The sequence below is a fragment of the Rhinatrema bivittatum genome, chromosome 7 (genome assembly GCF_901001135.1).
Source record: "Rhinatrema bivittatum chromosome 7, aRhiBiv1.1, whole genome shotgun sequence".
Lineage (NCBI taxonomy): Eukaryota > Metazoa > Chordata > Amphibia > Gymnophiona > Rhinatrematidae > Rhinatrema > Rhinatrema bivittatum.
In genome coordinates this window covers 284,211,869-284,228,678 of record NC_042621.1, presented here as the reverse complement: position 1 = coordinate 284,228,678, position 16,810 = coordinate 284,211,869, and the positions used below count along the sequence as shown (strand labels likewise).

Below are 16,810 nucleotides of genomic sequence, written 5' to 3'. Positions count from 1 at the left end.
AACCATTCACAGACTCCATCAACCAGTCCATGTACAACAGAGAAGAAGGTTTGCTCTACCTCCTCAGCAGTACAATTATCCTCAAGGCATGCAGCCTAATAGCCAAAGGAGTATCCTCTCCTCATTTATGTACCGGCCAAAATAAGAACATAAGAACATGCCATACTGGGTCAGACCAAGGGTCCATCAAGCCCAGCATCCTGTTTCCAATGGTTGCCAATCCAGGCCATAAGAACCTGGCAAGTACCCAAAAACTAGGTCTATTCCATGTTACCATTGCTAGTAATAGCTAACTTCATGGAGTGCCCCTTAGTCTTTCTAATATCCAAAACAGTAAATAACCGATTCACATCTACCCGTTCTAGACCTCTCATGATTTTAAACACCTCTATCATATCCCCCCTCAGCCATCTCTTCTCCAAGCTGAAAAGTCCTAAACTCTTTAGTCTTTCCTCATAGGGGAGCTGTTCCATTCCCCTTATCATTTTGGTAGCCTTCTCTGTACCTTCTCCATTGCAATTATATCTTTTTTGAGATGCGGCGACCAGAATTGTACACAGTATTCAAAGTGTGGTCTCACCATGGAGCGATACAGAGGCATTATGACATTTTCTGTTTTATTCACCATTCCCTTTCTAATAATTCCTAACATTCTGTTTGCTTTTTTGACTGCTGCAGCACACTGAACTGACAATTTCAATTTGTTATCCACTATGACGCCTAGATCTTTTTCTTGGGTTGTAGCACCTAATATGGAACCTAACATCGTGTAACTACAGCATGGGTTATTTCTCCCTATATGCATCACCTTGCACTTATCCACATTAAATTTCTTCTGGCATTTTGATGCCCAATTTTCCAGTCTCACAAGGTCTTCCTGCAATTTATCACAATCTACTTGTGATTTAACTAATCTGAACAATTTTATATCATCTGCAAATTTGATTATGTCACTCGTCGTATTTCTTTCCAGATCATTTATAAATATATTGAAAAGTAAGGGTCCCAATACAGATCTCTGAGGCACTCCACTGCCCACTCCCTTCCACTGAGAAAACTGTCCATTTAATCCTACTCTCTGCTAATATAAAGTTTTGTGGATCATCAGGGAGGGACAAGGAAAACATTGACTGGATTAATTTAACAGCCTCTGCCCCATAGTTCAAGATCACTGGACAAAAATCTAAAATATGAGATATGGTAGCAGCCATCCTACATTCTCTCTAGCAAATATCAGAATGTGCTAAAATAATTTGGTGCATTTAACTGGCACTAGATGAGAATGCATGACTATCCGATTCTGCTGATCTATAACATCTAAAGACCTCCAACACTTCCAAATTTCCTCCCAAATAAAATCCCATTCCTCCTTCTATTTCTAATAGAGGCCCAACTCCTTTTCCAAGGCTGCAGCTATTCAAAGGGGCTCCTGCTGCTTTGCCCTTTGCATTGTCTCATATATTCTACACAAACAAAAATTGCATTCTCCACCATTCTTGGATGCCTCAACACCTCTTCCTGTACCCTGGCTCTGCATACCAAATCCTGCAGTTGCAAAAATGGGAAGGAGACCAATTGAAACCTTTTCCGAAAGGCCTCCCAAGAGCAAAATGCACTTTGCATCAATAACTGAAAGAAAGATTTCAAAGTTGAAAGGCTAATTATCTCCATATCTGGGACAGCCATTAAATGGGTCAATTAAGTATGCCCTAGAATAAGATTTATTCCCCCATATCCTTGACTGCCCTGTGTTCCCCACAAATTCCCACCAGTTTTGGGAGGCAATTTCCAAACCAAAGAGCCTTCATTCAAGGCTCGTAACCCATGGGTGCTATCATCCATCCCTAGGACCTAGATCCCTCAAACCCACCTCAATCCAGTGTTGATCAGTATCAGGGTTATACCACTGGGCTAAAATACGAAATAGAGCAGCCCAATAATAAGTTGTAAAAATCAGGGAAATTAATACCTTCTTCCTCCCTATTCCTCTGCAAAGTAGCCAGTTTTACACAAGCTGATTTCCCTGTTCCTATCAGATTTACCACTATTTTGTTCAATCTTTGGAACAAACTACACAGAAGAATAATGGGCAACATTGCAAACAAATAGAGTAGCCTGGGAAGCCAATTTATCTGAATAGCATTAGCCCTCCCTAAGCAACTAAATGGCATCCCATGCCTTACCCCTCCTTCTTCTCTGAGCCTCCCAAGCAGAGGAAAGTAATCCAGGCAAAAAAGCTCATCCACCTTAGTGGACAGAAATACCCCCAGATATTGTATTCTGTACAACATCCATCTAAATGGGTTCTGAATTTCTTTAGGCAACATAGTACCCCTTAGATCACCTAAGGGCATAAGTTTATTTATAACCAGTAACTTTGCCATACTTACTCAGCACCTGCAGCAAGCTGGGAATAGAAATGGCCAGGTCAGACATATAAACCAATACATCAACACATAAAGGGCCACCTTTTGCTCCTGGGCCTTCATCAGGACCCCTTTTACTTCACTCATCTATATCTATTACATTGTGCCAATGGTTTGATAACCAACACAAACAGCGATGGCGATAAGGGACAAACCTGCCTCATTCCACCAGCCAAATGAAAGCTCTCAGAAAGGGCCCCATTCACCTTCATGGCAGCTTTGATCCACTTTCTTAACTTTATCCCAAACAAAATCCTGCCTCCCAAAGAACCTCTTCCAAAAAAGGCCAATCCACCTTATCGAACGCCTTTTCCACATCTAGGGGAAAGCCATCAGGCCTTCCCTAGGGCTCGGTGTGCGCAAGGTGCACAAATGTGCACCCCCTTGCATGCGCCGGGTAGCGTGCACAAATGTACCCCGCGCGCGTAAGAATAAAAATCTGCCCCATTATAAAATAGGCTGGGCACACGTATGTGTGCTCCCTATTTTAAAGGTGTACGCACACATCAGAGAAATGTCAGCTTTGAGATGTGGAAGTGAGGGAGTTTTATAACAGGCATGCATCCAGGACATGACTGGTTTCACCAGTTCATACACCAGTTTGCCCATTCTATAGCTAAGTCCTCAAGAACCCCTGGTCCTTTAGCCTGCACTCCCACAGTTACCCCCCAGATCCTTTAAGCACTTCATAGATGCCTGAAAATAGTTTTATTCAGACTTACACCTCATCCATAGCAGAAGTAACTTTGAGCTGGATGTGCACTCAAGTGCACTACATACACGCATATCTCTTGGCCCCGCCCTGGAACACCCATGCCCCACCCACATTCCACACCTCTTTTTCCCAAAGCGGTTTATAAAATTGGGTGGACACGCGCATGTGCCAGGTGTGCGGCCATCTCCCCGTTTTGGCATGCGTATGGCTTTTAAAATCCACCTTATGCTGCACACTTGGGTTTATAGTATTATAAACCCAGATTATGAGAGATGAAACTTTTAGGCAGAATGCAGTGCATTTAAACTGTGACGTACCAACAATAGCAAGACTTTCGAGAAAGAAAATTAATGTCACGTTAAAGCCTGTGAATACAATAGCCACGTGTTGTTTAATTTAGACAGAAACCAGAGACTGTTCTTAGGAAGGTGATAGTGGATGTCCTTGGAAAACCCTTATTACATGGCAACTAGGTAAGTTAGTACTTTGCAAGGGAAACCTTAGAGCATTCAGCTAACATCAGTATTCTGATGCTGGCTTCTCTTACTGCAAAGTGGTGGTGGTGGTGGTGGTTTACCTACAGGTTTGCCCACCGAGGCAAATGCAAAAAGGAATGAGGCCCAGCCCTGCCACTTGAAGGGCATCGCTGCGGTGAATGCACCGGTCCGGTGGGGATGAAGAGGTCTGAGCCCACGGACGTATTTATGGCTACGTGCTGAGGCACTAGAGGTGAGGGGGCAGCGAGCACACAAGCTACGGAGTACCAACGAAGACTTCATTCTTTCTGGCATTTGAGCAATGGCTTCAGTAGCATCATTAAAGACGGTGGTTGTTTGGAGGGTGTTTAACACACAAACGCACACACAAAAGAATAGAAAAGGAACATTCGTAAAATGCGCTGTTGTAGAACCGAACTGTCTCCAAACCCTGGTGATGTGATTAAGAAACTTAGCACAACGTGGTATGTGCAGTATCAGCCCTGGATCACGAAATAATGGAGAAGCATTAATAACTATAGACGTAGCAATCAAAGCAAGAGACAGCACTTAGCATCACAAGGAGATGGTATCTGCTCACTCTGTGGATTTATAGAAACCAGGTCCCAGAAAGAATGGGTACATTATAGTCAGTCTAAAACATTCAGTTTGGTGGCGAGAAAGGGGCTGATTAAAATTTTATCTCCTCTGCACAGTTCAAATATTGGAAAGTTGTATTTTTCTTTCTAAAGCTTATGGCAAAAATGACAGCAACAAAGCAAATAAAAATTAAGCCTCCAGCAACTGGTCACAGAAGGAAATTGACTACAGCCAATTTCCCTTGCTTTTATAGGCTCTTCTGTGGTGTGTTCTCAAGGTATGAGTTATAAACTGAGGCATCGAGACTGTTTTCACATTGCCACTGTGAAAACATATAGATCCGTGTAGTAAGTGAGGCAGCGGTTAGATGAAAGGATCTGTCATAGTGTTAGCGATGTCAGGAGGGCGTCTGTTTTTTTTTTTTTCCCAGTTATTGTTGTGAGTTTGAACATCAGGGATACCTGCCACAGACACAAAGCAACGGCCAAGTCAGATATTGTGCCACATGTAATGCCCTTCAAACGCAATGTCTACCTGTGGGCAGGAAGGATTTGAACTGACACCTGAGTGATGTAACGATAACATATGAGAAAAGCGCTGGAGATGCTTTGAAGTATTTTAGTACGTTATGAGGCTGGCATTCAGTCACTGTGTCCGGCTGAACAAGTTACCCAGATACAACTATCTGGCTAATCTGTCTCAGATTATTTAGTGGCCTACCTGCACCGCTGAATATATCCAGGTAAATTAAAATTAGCTGGCTAAGCTCATTTGGCTAAACGGGGGAAGTATCTCAATTTTGATTCTAAATTTAAAAAATTACTAAAAAAAATCAAAAAAGCTACTTTTTCAGTGTGTGGATTGGACCTATGATTAAAGAAGACCCTAACGCGAAAAAAACTGGAAACCCTATAAAAGTGGTCCCAGTATCCACAGAGGGTGGTAATGCGGTCCATTTAAGGAATGTTTAAGTATTATTTTCTGATATTCTCGCTGAATGCTAATGATGTAAAACACATTGCCGTAACATTTTTCCTTTAAGTATATTATTTATTTATTTATTTAATTTATTTAAAGTCTCTTTTATACCGATGTTTGTTTGCACATCGCATCGGTTCACAAATAACAAAAACTTTTGGGCGGAGCCCTTACATATAACAGCAGAATATAAATAACTTTCGGGCAGGGCCCTTACATGTAACCAAAACCAAAAGAATACATTAAACAGGGGGAGGGTAAAATACTGGTTAGGCGAGGCGGTATTCCAAATAATTAAGTGGATACCATAAACTATATACAAATGGATACCATCAATGAAACCATCAATGGATACCATCAACTATATACATAAATAGGAGAGTACAAAGTACAAAATCAGCAGGCATTCCTTAGTCATACATCGATAAGGCATTCTTGGTCAGTTACACGACTTGTTACACGCTTGTTTTTGGTGATTTTTCTGCGTGGTAGGGGGGGGAAAGTGGGTAAGCTTGAAGAAACAGCCAGGTTTTGAGTTTTTTTTTTAATTTAGGAGTAGAGGTCTCAATGCGAAGTTCAGGCGGTAAGGAGTTCCATATAGTGGGGCCAGCTAGGGAAAATGCTCTGCTCATGGTAGAGGAGAGTTTGATAGATTTGATAGATTGTTTACAGAGGGTTCCTTGTAGGGCTGGGCGAGTAGGTCTATTAGATGTGCGGGGGATGAGGGGGGGGGGGGTTGATCCAATTAAGGTTATCATTCAACAGACTTTTATGGATGAGGGAGAGCGCTTTGTAAAGTATTCGGGAGGGTATTGGGAGCCAGTGTAGCTCGATAAGTGTGGGGGTAATGTGGTCTCTTTTTCTAGAGTTAGTCAAAATACGAGCTGCGGCGTTTTGCAAAAGTTGTAAAGGTTTAGTATGCGTTGAGGGGATGCCAAGGAGGAGTGCGTTGCAGTAGTCTATTTTACACAGGATAATAGACTGAAGAACTGTGCGAAAGTCGGAAAAGTGAAGTAATGGTCTAAGTTTTTTCATAGTTTGTAGCTTAAAGTAGCAGTCCTTTATGATAGAGTTAATGAATGGTTTGAAAGTGAGATGGTTATCAATGAGTACACCTAGGTTGCGAGTGTGTGTAGAGAAAGATGTAGATGCGTGAGAGGGTGGGATAGCTGGGAGAGGGTGCTTATTAGAGATGATTAGGAGTACAGTTTTGTTGGGATTTAGTGCCAAGTGCATGTCTGTGAAGAGTTGGTTTATGGCTGAGAGGCATGATTCCCAGTTTTGTAGGGCAGTTTGAAGGGAGTCAGAAAAGGGGAAGAGAATTTGCACATCGTCTGCATAGATGAAGTGCTTGATGTGAAGTTTTGAGAGGAGGGTGGTAAGGGGAAGCATGTAGATATTAAAGAGGGTGGAGGAGAGGGAAGAGCCTTGGGGAACACCTTGGGGGAGACTAATGGGTTCAGATTCATTGTTATCAACTAGGACGGTGAAGAAGCGATTTTGGAGATAGGATTGTATCCAGGATAGTGCGATTCCAGAGATCCCAATGCTACCGAGGATGTTGAGGAGGATAGAGTGGTTGACGGTGTCAAACGCAGCAGAAATGTCTAGCATGGCAATCAGATAGGAGGATCCTGAGTCGGTTCCTCTGATAAGAGTGTCAGAAAGAGAGAGTAGCAGGGTTTCGGTACTTAAATGCTTCCTGAAACCATGTTGGGTAGATGGGAGAATGTTATGTTGTTCAAGGTGGAGAGAGAGGCGAGAGTTAACTAGTTTTTCAAGAATTTTGGCGAGTAGGGGCAGGTTAGAAACTGGTCTGTAGTTGGACAGTGTGGCAGGATTGAGATTGGGATTTTTGAGTAGCGGTTTTACTACTGCTTGTTTGAGGAAGTTAGGAACTGTGCCTTGCTCTAGGGAGCAGTTGAAAATGTAGGATAGGGGTTTGGAAATAACTTTGGGTTTAGATAGGAGAAGCTTAGAGGGGATGGTTTCAGAGGGATGAGAGGAGGGTTTCATCTTTCTTAAGATATCGTCTTTCTTAAGATATTGTCTGCACGTATTGACTATTTATAGTGTGATCTACGACTATGGGTAAAATACCTTAGTAAATGAGTCCCTAAGTTAGTCAGATAAGTAGTCATCATGACTCTGAATGGCCCCATTCCACCCACCACTTAGCTGGATAATTAGCCAAATAACTATTTAAGTGGAAGCTGCTGAATGCGGGTCAATATTTAAATTCCACAGCTTAGCTGGATAAGTCCATACTAAGTACACTGAATATTGAGCCCTACGAGGTCAGCAATGGGAAGAAATTAGCCGGATAATTCATAAGTTATCCACCTAAACAACACCAAGTTTTGAATAGTTTGCACACTTATTCTCCTAAATTATAGATGGATAACTCATCAAATGTATACATTTAGCTAGATAATGGCACTTCAATGTAGCGGCATCTAGGGACTTTCCAGGCAGAGTTAAATTAGCAGGATATATGCAGAGTTAGCTGGATAACTTACCCGGATCACTCTGGTTGTGCCAAAGAGTAGTCCTAATTCAGCAAGATAAAGTAATCCACCTGTCTTTAAGATAACCAGCTGCATTCAATAGTGTGCTTTCCCCAGTGAATATCCCTCCAAAGTTAGCTGGATACGTTTGCAATCCAGCCAGTGACTGAATATTTCTCTCTTTTAGGCCAATATTCAAAGACATTTAGCTGGATAACTCTCTAGTTATCCGTCTAAATGGCAGGTTTGTGAATATTGAATCACTTAGCTGGCTAAAATCTGCCAGCATATAAAAGAGGCATTATGGGGTGGGCCTTAGTTATCTGTCTAATTTTGCTGAATTTAATTTGTGGACGGCTAAGTTAACTGGATAATTTTAGACCTGCTTCAGAGCAGATAACCTTGTGTGGCGGGATAACTTTCCACTTAACGGATATCTTCAAAATTATCTGCTTAAATGGCAACGTTAAGCAAATTAAAAAAAAATGTTGTCAATTGGCCGTCCAGTGTGCAGCGGGGGTCCTCACTCCCATTCCCTGATCTTTTTCATTCAAAATCAGGCTATCTCCTGCCTCCCCACACTTCATCCACCTGCCACTTGTATGTCCCACGCCACCCCTCAGACTCCCCCTCCCAGAGCCTGCAAGAATACTTACCAATGCCAAAAAAAGGGACCATATCACCCCGATCCTCCAGCATCTCCACTGGCTTCCCATCAAATATAGGATTCAGTTCAAGACCTGCATGATGATTCACAAGGCCCTTCACAACATCTCCCCACTCAACCTAACTTTCCAGCTTCAACTACACTCTTCTAACAAACCAACCAGAACGGCATACCAGAATAGAATGATCACACAACCTGCAAAATCTACCCTGAGAAAACGTGCTCTATCCACAGCGGGCCCGTCTCTCTGGAACTCACTACCACCAGACCTCCGTCTTGAACCATGCCACATTACTTTCAAGGCGAAACTCAAAACTTGGCTATTCCATCAAGCTTTCCCAGAGAGCTAATAGCAATAAGAACAAACATCCAGCCTTGCCTTGCAGCAATGTAATGTTCATCTTGCTTCAGTTACATGTACCAAGTTATTTCCTAAGTTTATTTCAGTTGTTTTAAATTAGATTGTACTTTATTATAGTTTATTCGATATGTTCCATGTTCCATTTATGTTCCATGTAAACCGCCTTCCCGGCGATAGTTTTCTCTGTTAATTGTGAACCGGAGTGATATGTATTGTATACAGGAACTTCCGGTATATAAAAACCTAAAAATAAATAAAAATAAATAAAAGGCACAGTCGGGAACGAGGTATTCACTTACCCCATTCCTGGCGCTTCCTGTGCTGTTCTGTCAGAGGAGCACTGAAAATACCGGGAGTGGGGACGTGAATACCTCGCTCCCGGCTGGGCCTTATGGGGTCGGGGGGAGTTGGGAGATCCAAGGTAGGTGAAGGATGGGGAGGGGGGGGGGTGTGTGAAATAAATTGCACAATTTTGAATTAAATTGTGATATAAAGAGAACTGGGAATGGTTTGGGGGGGCCTGATCTGAGGACCCTGAGGCATATTTTTCACATCAGATGCATTTGGGGGATGGGGGGGGGGGGGGGGTGCGGCCCAGCAGGGCCATTTACGACATTTTAGGGGAAGGGCTGGGAATTGAGCCGCAGGCCCACATGACACGTTTATGTTGTTGTTGTTGTTGTTACTTAGCAGTGCCACTTAACTGGATATCTTTGAAGATGTCTTTTGTTAAGTGGAAAGTTATCTGGCCATACAAAGCTGGATAACTTTAAAACCCAACTGGATAACTTCAAACATGGCCAGCTAGTTTCCAGAGTTGGCCGACTCTATGTAGCTGGACAGCTTTGGGGAAGTTATATTCAGCGGGACGTTTATCCTGCTGAATATCCAGGACAAGATATCTGGCTAACTTTAGCCAGATAACTTGTCCACTCACCGACTTACTGTAAATATGCCCCCCCCCCCCCCATCAGTTTATCAAAAATACTTTTGAGGGATTCATAAGTGATCTGTAAGTCACGTTAGCTCTGGCTTCCATGCTGAATAGTGAATACTGTATCACATTTTGTAATTTATTTATTTATTTATTTATTTATTTATTTATTTATTTATTTATTTATTTAAGGTTTTTATATACCGGCAATCATGAGGACATATCTTGCTGGTTTACATGAAACGGGGTGCATTAAATACATCAAACTAAAACTGTGGTGATCGAAGGAAACAGTTACAATTAACAAGGGTCAGAGAACTTGGAGGAGAAGGAAGAGATAGGAAAGAATAACTGGTTAGACAAAATAACTGGTTAGACAAAGCTAGACATGCAAAGCTATGCCATTTATCATCCTCTTATAAACTAATTCTCACAATGGGTTTACGTTTTTAATTTACATTTTTTTTTCCAGCTATACAGTTCAGCTGAATTTGGAAGAAGATGGCAGCTTCTCAGTGAAACAGTTGCACCAAACAGGTTCTACTGGTAAGCAAATGATGGCAATAAATAGAAATAGAGAAACGTAAAAATGACGGCAGAAAAGGACCAAATGGTGCATCCAGTCTGCCAGGCAAGCTAATGGTAGTATCAGCCCCATGCTTTTCAGTTTCCCAGACTGTAAAAGTCAGGACCCTCGTTGGTTGCTATCTGAATCTAATTCTCCTTTACCCCTTGTCGTTGAAGCAGAGAGCAATGCTGGAGCTGCACCATATCCAGCTTACATTTAGGGAGGCTTCGTTTTCAACTTTTATTTGATCTATTTATTATAATGAGCAAAAATGGGAGATTTCAGTGCAAACAATGAGCTCTTCCATTTTCTGCTTTTCTTCCATTTTTGTTTTTTTTTTATACTAAATATTGATAAATTCCCAGAAAAAAAATGAAGGTTCCTATATATATACACACTGAAAGCATCTTTATATTGAAAACATTTGGAAATAAAGTACAATCACTTATTTATTTATTTATTTATTTTATTTAAAATTTTTATACACCGACATTCATCCAGGATATCATATCGGTTCACATTGTAATGCAAAACAAATGCACTGCATGGCGCTTTACATTGAACAGTAAAACATGATAACAAAGGCATTAACGAGAGGGGGGAAAATAACATGGGAAGTTTTGCACTAAAAATATAAATAAAGTTTGCAAATATATACATATGTACAAATGAAAAAAAACTATGAGGTTAATTTTAATCAGGCTAGGAAGTGAGAAGGGGAAAAGGAGAGAGGAGAGCGAAGGAAGAGGGGGGCAGTGATAAAGAAAAAGAAGGTGGCGGAGAGAAGGGAAGGGGAGAGAGGGGCAGTAGAATGGGAAAAAGGGGAGGAGAGTGGAGAGTGGGGATAGTGGGGAGGGTGGGGAGGTAGAGTGAAAAGTTAAGTGTATGCTTTAGCAAAAAGCCAGGTCTTGAGCTTCCGCTTGAAAGATTTGAGGCATTCTTCTTGCCGTAGTTCAACAGGCATTTTGTTCCAGAGGGTCGGCCCGGCTATCGAAAGTGCACGGGCTCTTGTGGAGGTAAGTTTATAGAGTTTAGGAGAGGGGATAGGCATGGTTGCGAGATGTGCTAGTCTGGTGGGCTTATTAGACTGGTGTAGACGGAAGGATTCATTGAACCAGTTCATTTCGGGATTGTATAGGGCTTTGTGGATGAGAGAGAGAGCGCCTTATATTGTATGCGGGAAGCTATTGGAAGCCAATGTAGGTCTTTTAGAACAGGTGTAATATGGTCATGTCTATGTAAATTGGTCAAGATCCGGGCTGTGGTGTTTTGTAAAATTTGAATGGGATGGATGGCATTGTTAGGTAGGCCGAGGAGTAGGGAATTGCAGTAGTCAGTTTTGGTGAAGATTGTGGTTTGGAGAACTGTACGGAAATTGGGGGATGTAATAAGGGTTTGAGTTTTTTTAGTGTGTGGAGTTTAAAGAAGCCGTCTTTTAGAATGTTATTTATGAATTTCTTTAGTGTGACGTGACCATCAAGAATGATACCCAGATCACGGACTTGTTGAGCAAATTGGAACTGCGGAATAGGGGGGAGAATCGGTTGGTTTTGGGGTGAGATGAGCATAATTTCAGTTTTAGTGGTATTAAGAGCAAGGTGGATGGAGGATAGGAGATTGTTAATGGAATGGAGGGTTTCATTCCATTCACTTCCATGAATAAGGGACCAATGTATTAAAGTCAGTGCGCACATGGACTGGCGTGCTCTGCACTCAAGCCTTAGCATGCACGCCAAATCTGTCCCACGAGATGTTAGCACACACATGCAAGCAAATGAAGGAATATGTGATACTTATTAGAGTTTAGCGGGTGTGTACCTTGGAGAAACTTATGTATTTTGTTTTGTTTCAGGGTTTTAGTATACACTAAAAAAATTTAGCATGTGTTGAACCACAAAACTGAAACAACAAAAAAATTGTTTTTCTTTTTTTTTACTGATGCATTGGATTTGAAAAGATATGAAACAAAACAAGTGTTGGTGGTTTTTAATGCTGTTTTAAATGACTGCAGGCTCCTAGGCTTTAGCTGATGCACAGAAATAGCATAGTAAGCTCTCCTCCACACGCCATTTACCTTGCACTTACTAAGGCCTAAAATGTAATACCTGCTTTGGACCAGCTCTTTATTTTTTTAAGGTGAATTTCAAAAGCCTGATGCTCGCTGAAATTAGGGTATGCTTGAATATGTTGGGCTTTCGTGCACCGAGCGGATTATAAAAGCCGCCAGGACATGCATGAAAATGCTGCTGCACACACATATGGGAACTTCTCAAAAAAGGGTGGGGCGTGATCTGGGCGGGGCAGGGGTGGTACATGGGCGTTTTGGGGCTTTCACCAGAAATTTGCGCGTAAATACATATACGCGATCCAACGCGCACTGAGGCTATCTCCACTTACGTGGTAGATGCGGGATTTGCACGCACTGGCATGTGCCCAGTTAAAATTCAGCGCACATGGGTACATAGCCAGGCTATTTTATAACATGCGTGCATGTGGGCAGGCCAATGAACACACGCACATGTGCAACCATGCACTGGTTTAAAAGGTACCATCCTTGCGTGTAACCTATTTCAAGGCTGAAAGATGAAGGTTACAGAGAAGAGATGACTGTAAAGGCTTACCCACTGGCTCTTGCACTTTCATTTGCATAATTTAACACCAGCTCATTATAAGGTGAATTTTAAAAGCCCTACGCACGCCAAAACCCGGACATATGTGAATGTCAGGCCAGCGCGTGCCGATTAGATTTTAAAAGCCACACAAGTGTACGCGTATCTCCCATTGCGTGCACAAATGAAAAGTTCCCAAAACGGGCAGAGCACGGGTGTGGTCTGGGCGTGGCATGTATTTCAACCTCAGATTTGCATATAAATACTTATGTGCCCAGGCGTGCAGCGGGTCCCCGTGCTGCGTGGCTTTACTTCTGTTATGGAAGACTTGTAAGTAATAAAATAAAGATAACTAGGCAGATCGATGAGCCTTTAAGAGTCGGGGTTAACAGGGGGAAAAGGGAGTCAATTAAACTAAGGAGGGGTTTGGAAGTCCTCTTTCTTACTGGGTGAATTGAGAGCAAACTGGGAAAACTAGTAATGGCTTCGGCGTGTGTCTTTTAAAATTCCCCCAGTTACATGGTAGACGTGGCATTTGCGCACATAGGTGTGCGTCCACTTAAAATTGCGTGCACGTGTGTAGCCGTGCGCCTGTTTAAAAGTTACACTGTGTAATTATTATCAGCCTCGTCTATTATTTACCATTGGTTGAGTGGGAGGTCTGGGTGAACTGGGGGGAGTTGAGAGTAAAGAACCAGGCGGGTCTTGATGACCTGGAGAAGAACTGGGTAAACTGGTACATGTTTTGAAAAACTGGTAATTACAATTAGGTGTGCATGTTTTAAAATATACCGACTTCTGCGCATCAACGGGGTTTTATACGAGCAAGTTGTGATTTTATTAATGTGTAAAATATACATGCTTATGCAAATATGCACATTCAAATCATTGAAATACGCTCTTTTAATGCATTACGGGTATTCACGTGGACTCATACATATGTGAATATGTTTGGGATAGACATATGTGTGTTTTATAATCTGCGCATACCTCATATGTACAGGTTAAAAAATACTATCATTGATCTCTGTGTGGCTACATATATATACATGTGTACATGGGGTTGCATGGAATTGTTTGAACGTTACTCTTTTAGGGGGTCATTTTCGAAAGCTTTCGCACGCGAAAAGTCCCTTTTCGCGTGCCATAGCTAAATCAGGGCGGAATCGGGGTGGCTTTGGGGCGGACTCCACGAGGACTTCGCTGACAGTGAAAAGTAAGATTCCTTATCGCCGCCAGTTTTGCGCCAAATAACTACATCTTTTATGGTGTAGTTATTCGGCGCGAAAGCCGGCAGCGATCGCATCACAGAGATGTGATTGCTGCCAGCTTTCACAGGCCCGCCCTCCCCCACTTTGCCACCCCACCCCCTGTAACCACCGGATTTTCTAAGGTCTGCGACCTTAGAAAATCCAGCTCTTAGTTTCCTAATTATCTGGGAACAGTGAATAGGGCTCACAATTATTTATTTATAAAAGGTATATACACTTCATCAATTACTGAATGGTTTATAATAAAGGATTAGCCATCTGTGGTATTTCTTTAACTGTGTTCCTTTGGGAGAAGAGTAGTAGCCCAGAAATACTGGTGTGGTAGCCAGTAAAACATAATGGTCTTAACCGAAGAAAACAGATGAAGTATTACAAGAAAAGAATGGAGATGTGTAACCAGAATATCATTTTTTTGGTTCATTTTTTCATTTGTGGGTGAGGTTTTTTGTACGTTTAATGCTTATTTTCAGGTCAGTTCATTTACAAAACTGAAATAAAATATTAAACAGACAAAATCCACCTGAAACCAACAATAAAAAACAAACAAACTTGAAATGAGCCTTCTGCAGGCCCTCTGACCTCTTTCTCTCCCCAGCAGAAGCCCTGAGTCCTGGACCTCTCTGAACTGCCTCACTCCCACAAAATAGGTCCCAGTATAGGCCTAGCCAGATCCAGCCAGAGCCTGGCTGGACTACTCTGACCCCCCCTTCCCTTACCAAAACTACAGAATGGAGGACCAGGGACCTGATTATCTGATGGTTCAAAAGGACAGGAGCAATGCCCATTCACTTCTACCCTATCCGGTGCTCAATGGTGGCTTTGGCGCTCCTGTGTGATGTCATTCTGGCACCTGTCTCGGGTGCGGCAGGCATCATGTTATATGGCTGCTGGATTTTTTAAGGAGAGAGGGAGTTTGGAGGGGCCTGGCCAGGCCCCAGTTGGTCTGGCTAGGCCCTGTTGGGTAGGCCCAGGTGGAAGGTTAGAGTGGTCTGGGAGGCCTGTGCTGGCTGGCGCAGCACAGGCCTCAGAGCTTCCGTTTTGGCCTGCTCCTGCTTAGCTTGAAAGGACGCAGCAAGCTCTGTGAATCCATATAGTCAGTATGAAATAGGGAATAGACTGCAATTGAGCACATTTCACTACTTGTAAATATTTGTCCTAACTCCCTGAAATAAATAAAAGCCATTGGAAGTCCTTACACGAGGGCTTGAATCCTCTTCATCCCTGTGACTAGGAAAGAGGGTGACTACATTATGAATGATTACTTTTAGGATGTTTTGACCTCTTCTGCATGTTCTTTGTTACCCCTCCTAACCACTTACAAGGCCTTGTTCCAGGGAAATAGTTGAATTAACCAGCTCTATGACCTAGGCAAAAATATGATGTCCGGGACTCAAAGACAGGCAGGAAAAGGCAATGGGATCCAAAAATTAACAGATTAAGCAATAAAATAATAACAGACTAATAATAAAATAAAGAAATGAAAGATGTTTTAACAAGGAGGGAGAAGAGGAAGAAAAATCCTTAAAGTTAGATATAATTTCAGCCATTTTGCAAGAGAGATTTACTCTGATTTTTCCATCTTTACATCTCAGGCTAGTTTTTGTTAGGGATGTTGTTGTTTTGTTGAAAGCGAAATAGGAAATATCAGTGACATTTCCTCTTGAAACCGCAATGAAAGAAACACGCTGCTGTTTGTCCTTCTTTCAATTAGCTGCAGCCTGCCCTGCCTTCCTCTCCCCTCATCTCCCCAGTGATTAAACCCAGGCTATTTACATGTATGGCACCGATAGGTCAGGAGGTGCTGCAGATTGCTCCTGCACCATTTGGAGCCCTGGGCTTAAGAACATAAGAAAATGCCACACTGGGTCAGACCAAGGGTCCATCAAGCCCAGCATCCTGTTTCCAACAGAGGCTAATCCAGGCCATAAGAACCTGGCAAATAACCAAAAACTAAGTCTATTCCATGTTACCGTTGCTAGTAATAGCAGTGGATATTTTCTAAGTCATCTTAATAGCAGGTAATAGACTTCTCCTCCAAGAACTTATCCAATCCTTTTTTAAACACAGCTATACTAACTGCACTAACCACATCCTCTGGCAACAAATTCCAGAGTTTAATTGTGCGTTGAGTGAAAAAGAACTTTCTCCAATTAGTTTTAAATGTGCTACTTGCTAACTTCATGGAGTGCCCCCTAGTCTTTCTACTATCCGAAAGAGTAAATAACTGATTCACATTAACCCGTTCTAGATCGCTTATGATTGGTAAACTCGGTGAGTAGGGGGTGGTTGGGTGGCCAAAAAATGAAAGGTATGAAGGGGCAGCTGGGGAGTGGGAGATGATCATTAAAGGAATATTAAAAAGAACCCACTGAATAAAATATTTAAAATCAGAATCGCATATACGGAACGCATTGTGTCTTCGTAGCTTGAGCTAAAAATCCACACTACCTGTGAACACCTCAACAACCAAAATCAAAGAGCAAATTATAAGATGCAACCAAAAAATATCTTTAAATATATTCTATAATCCTTTTGGTTTATATACTTTTGGTTTATATATATATATATATATATATATATAAAAGTAATGGTATCAGAAAAAAGTGTGAATAAACTATAAGTGCAAACAAATCCTTTCTGGTCAGAGTTCACATATATAGTCTTTATTTTCAATGCGGCTACTCCTCTTAATAAAGCA

General features: G+C 42.0%; 1 protein-coding gene across 1 annotated transcript in view; it reads left to right on the top strand.

Moving 5' to 3' along the window:
- Window positions 1-16,810, top strand: part of LOC115095960 (VPS10 domain-containing receptor SorCS1-like) — a 1,120,107-nt gene that overhangs the window by 671,297 nt on the left and 432,000 nt on the right. Inside the window, 1 exon segment of the mRNA XM_029610345.1 lies at window positions 10,137-10,210. Within this exon segment, the coding sequence (XP_029466205.1) occupies window positions 10,137-10,210 (74 nt within the window).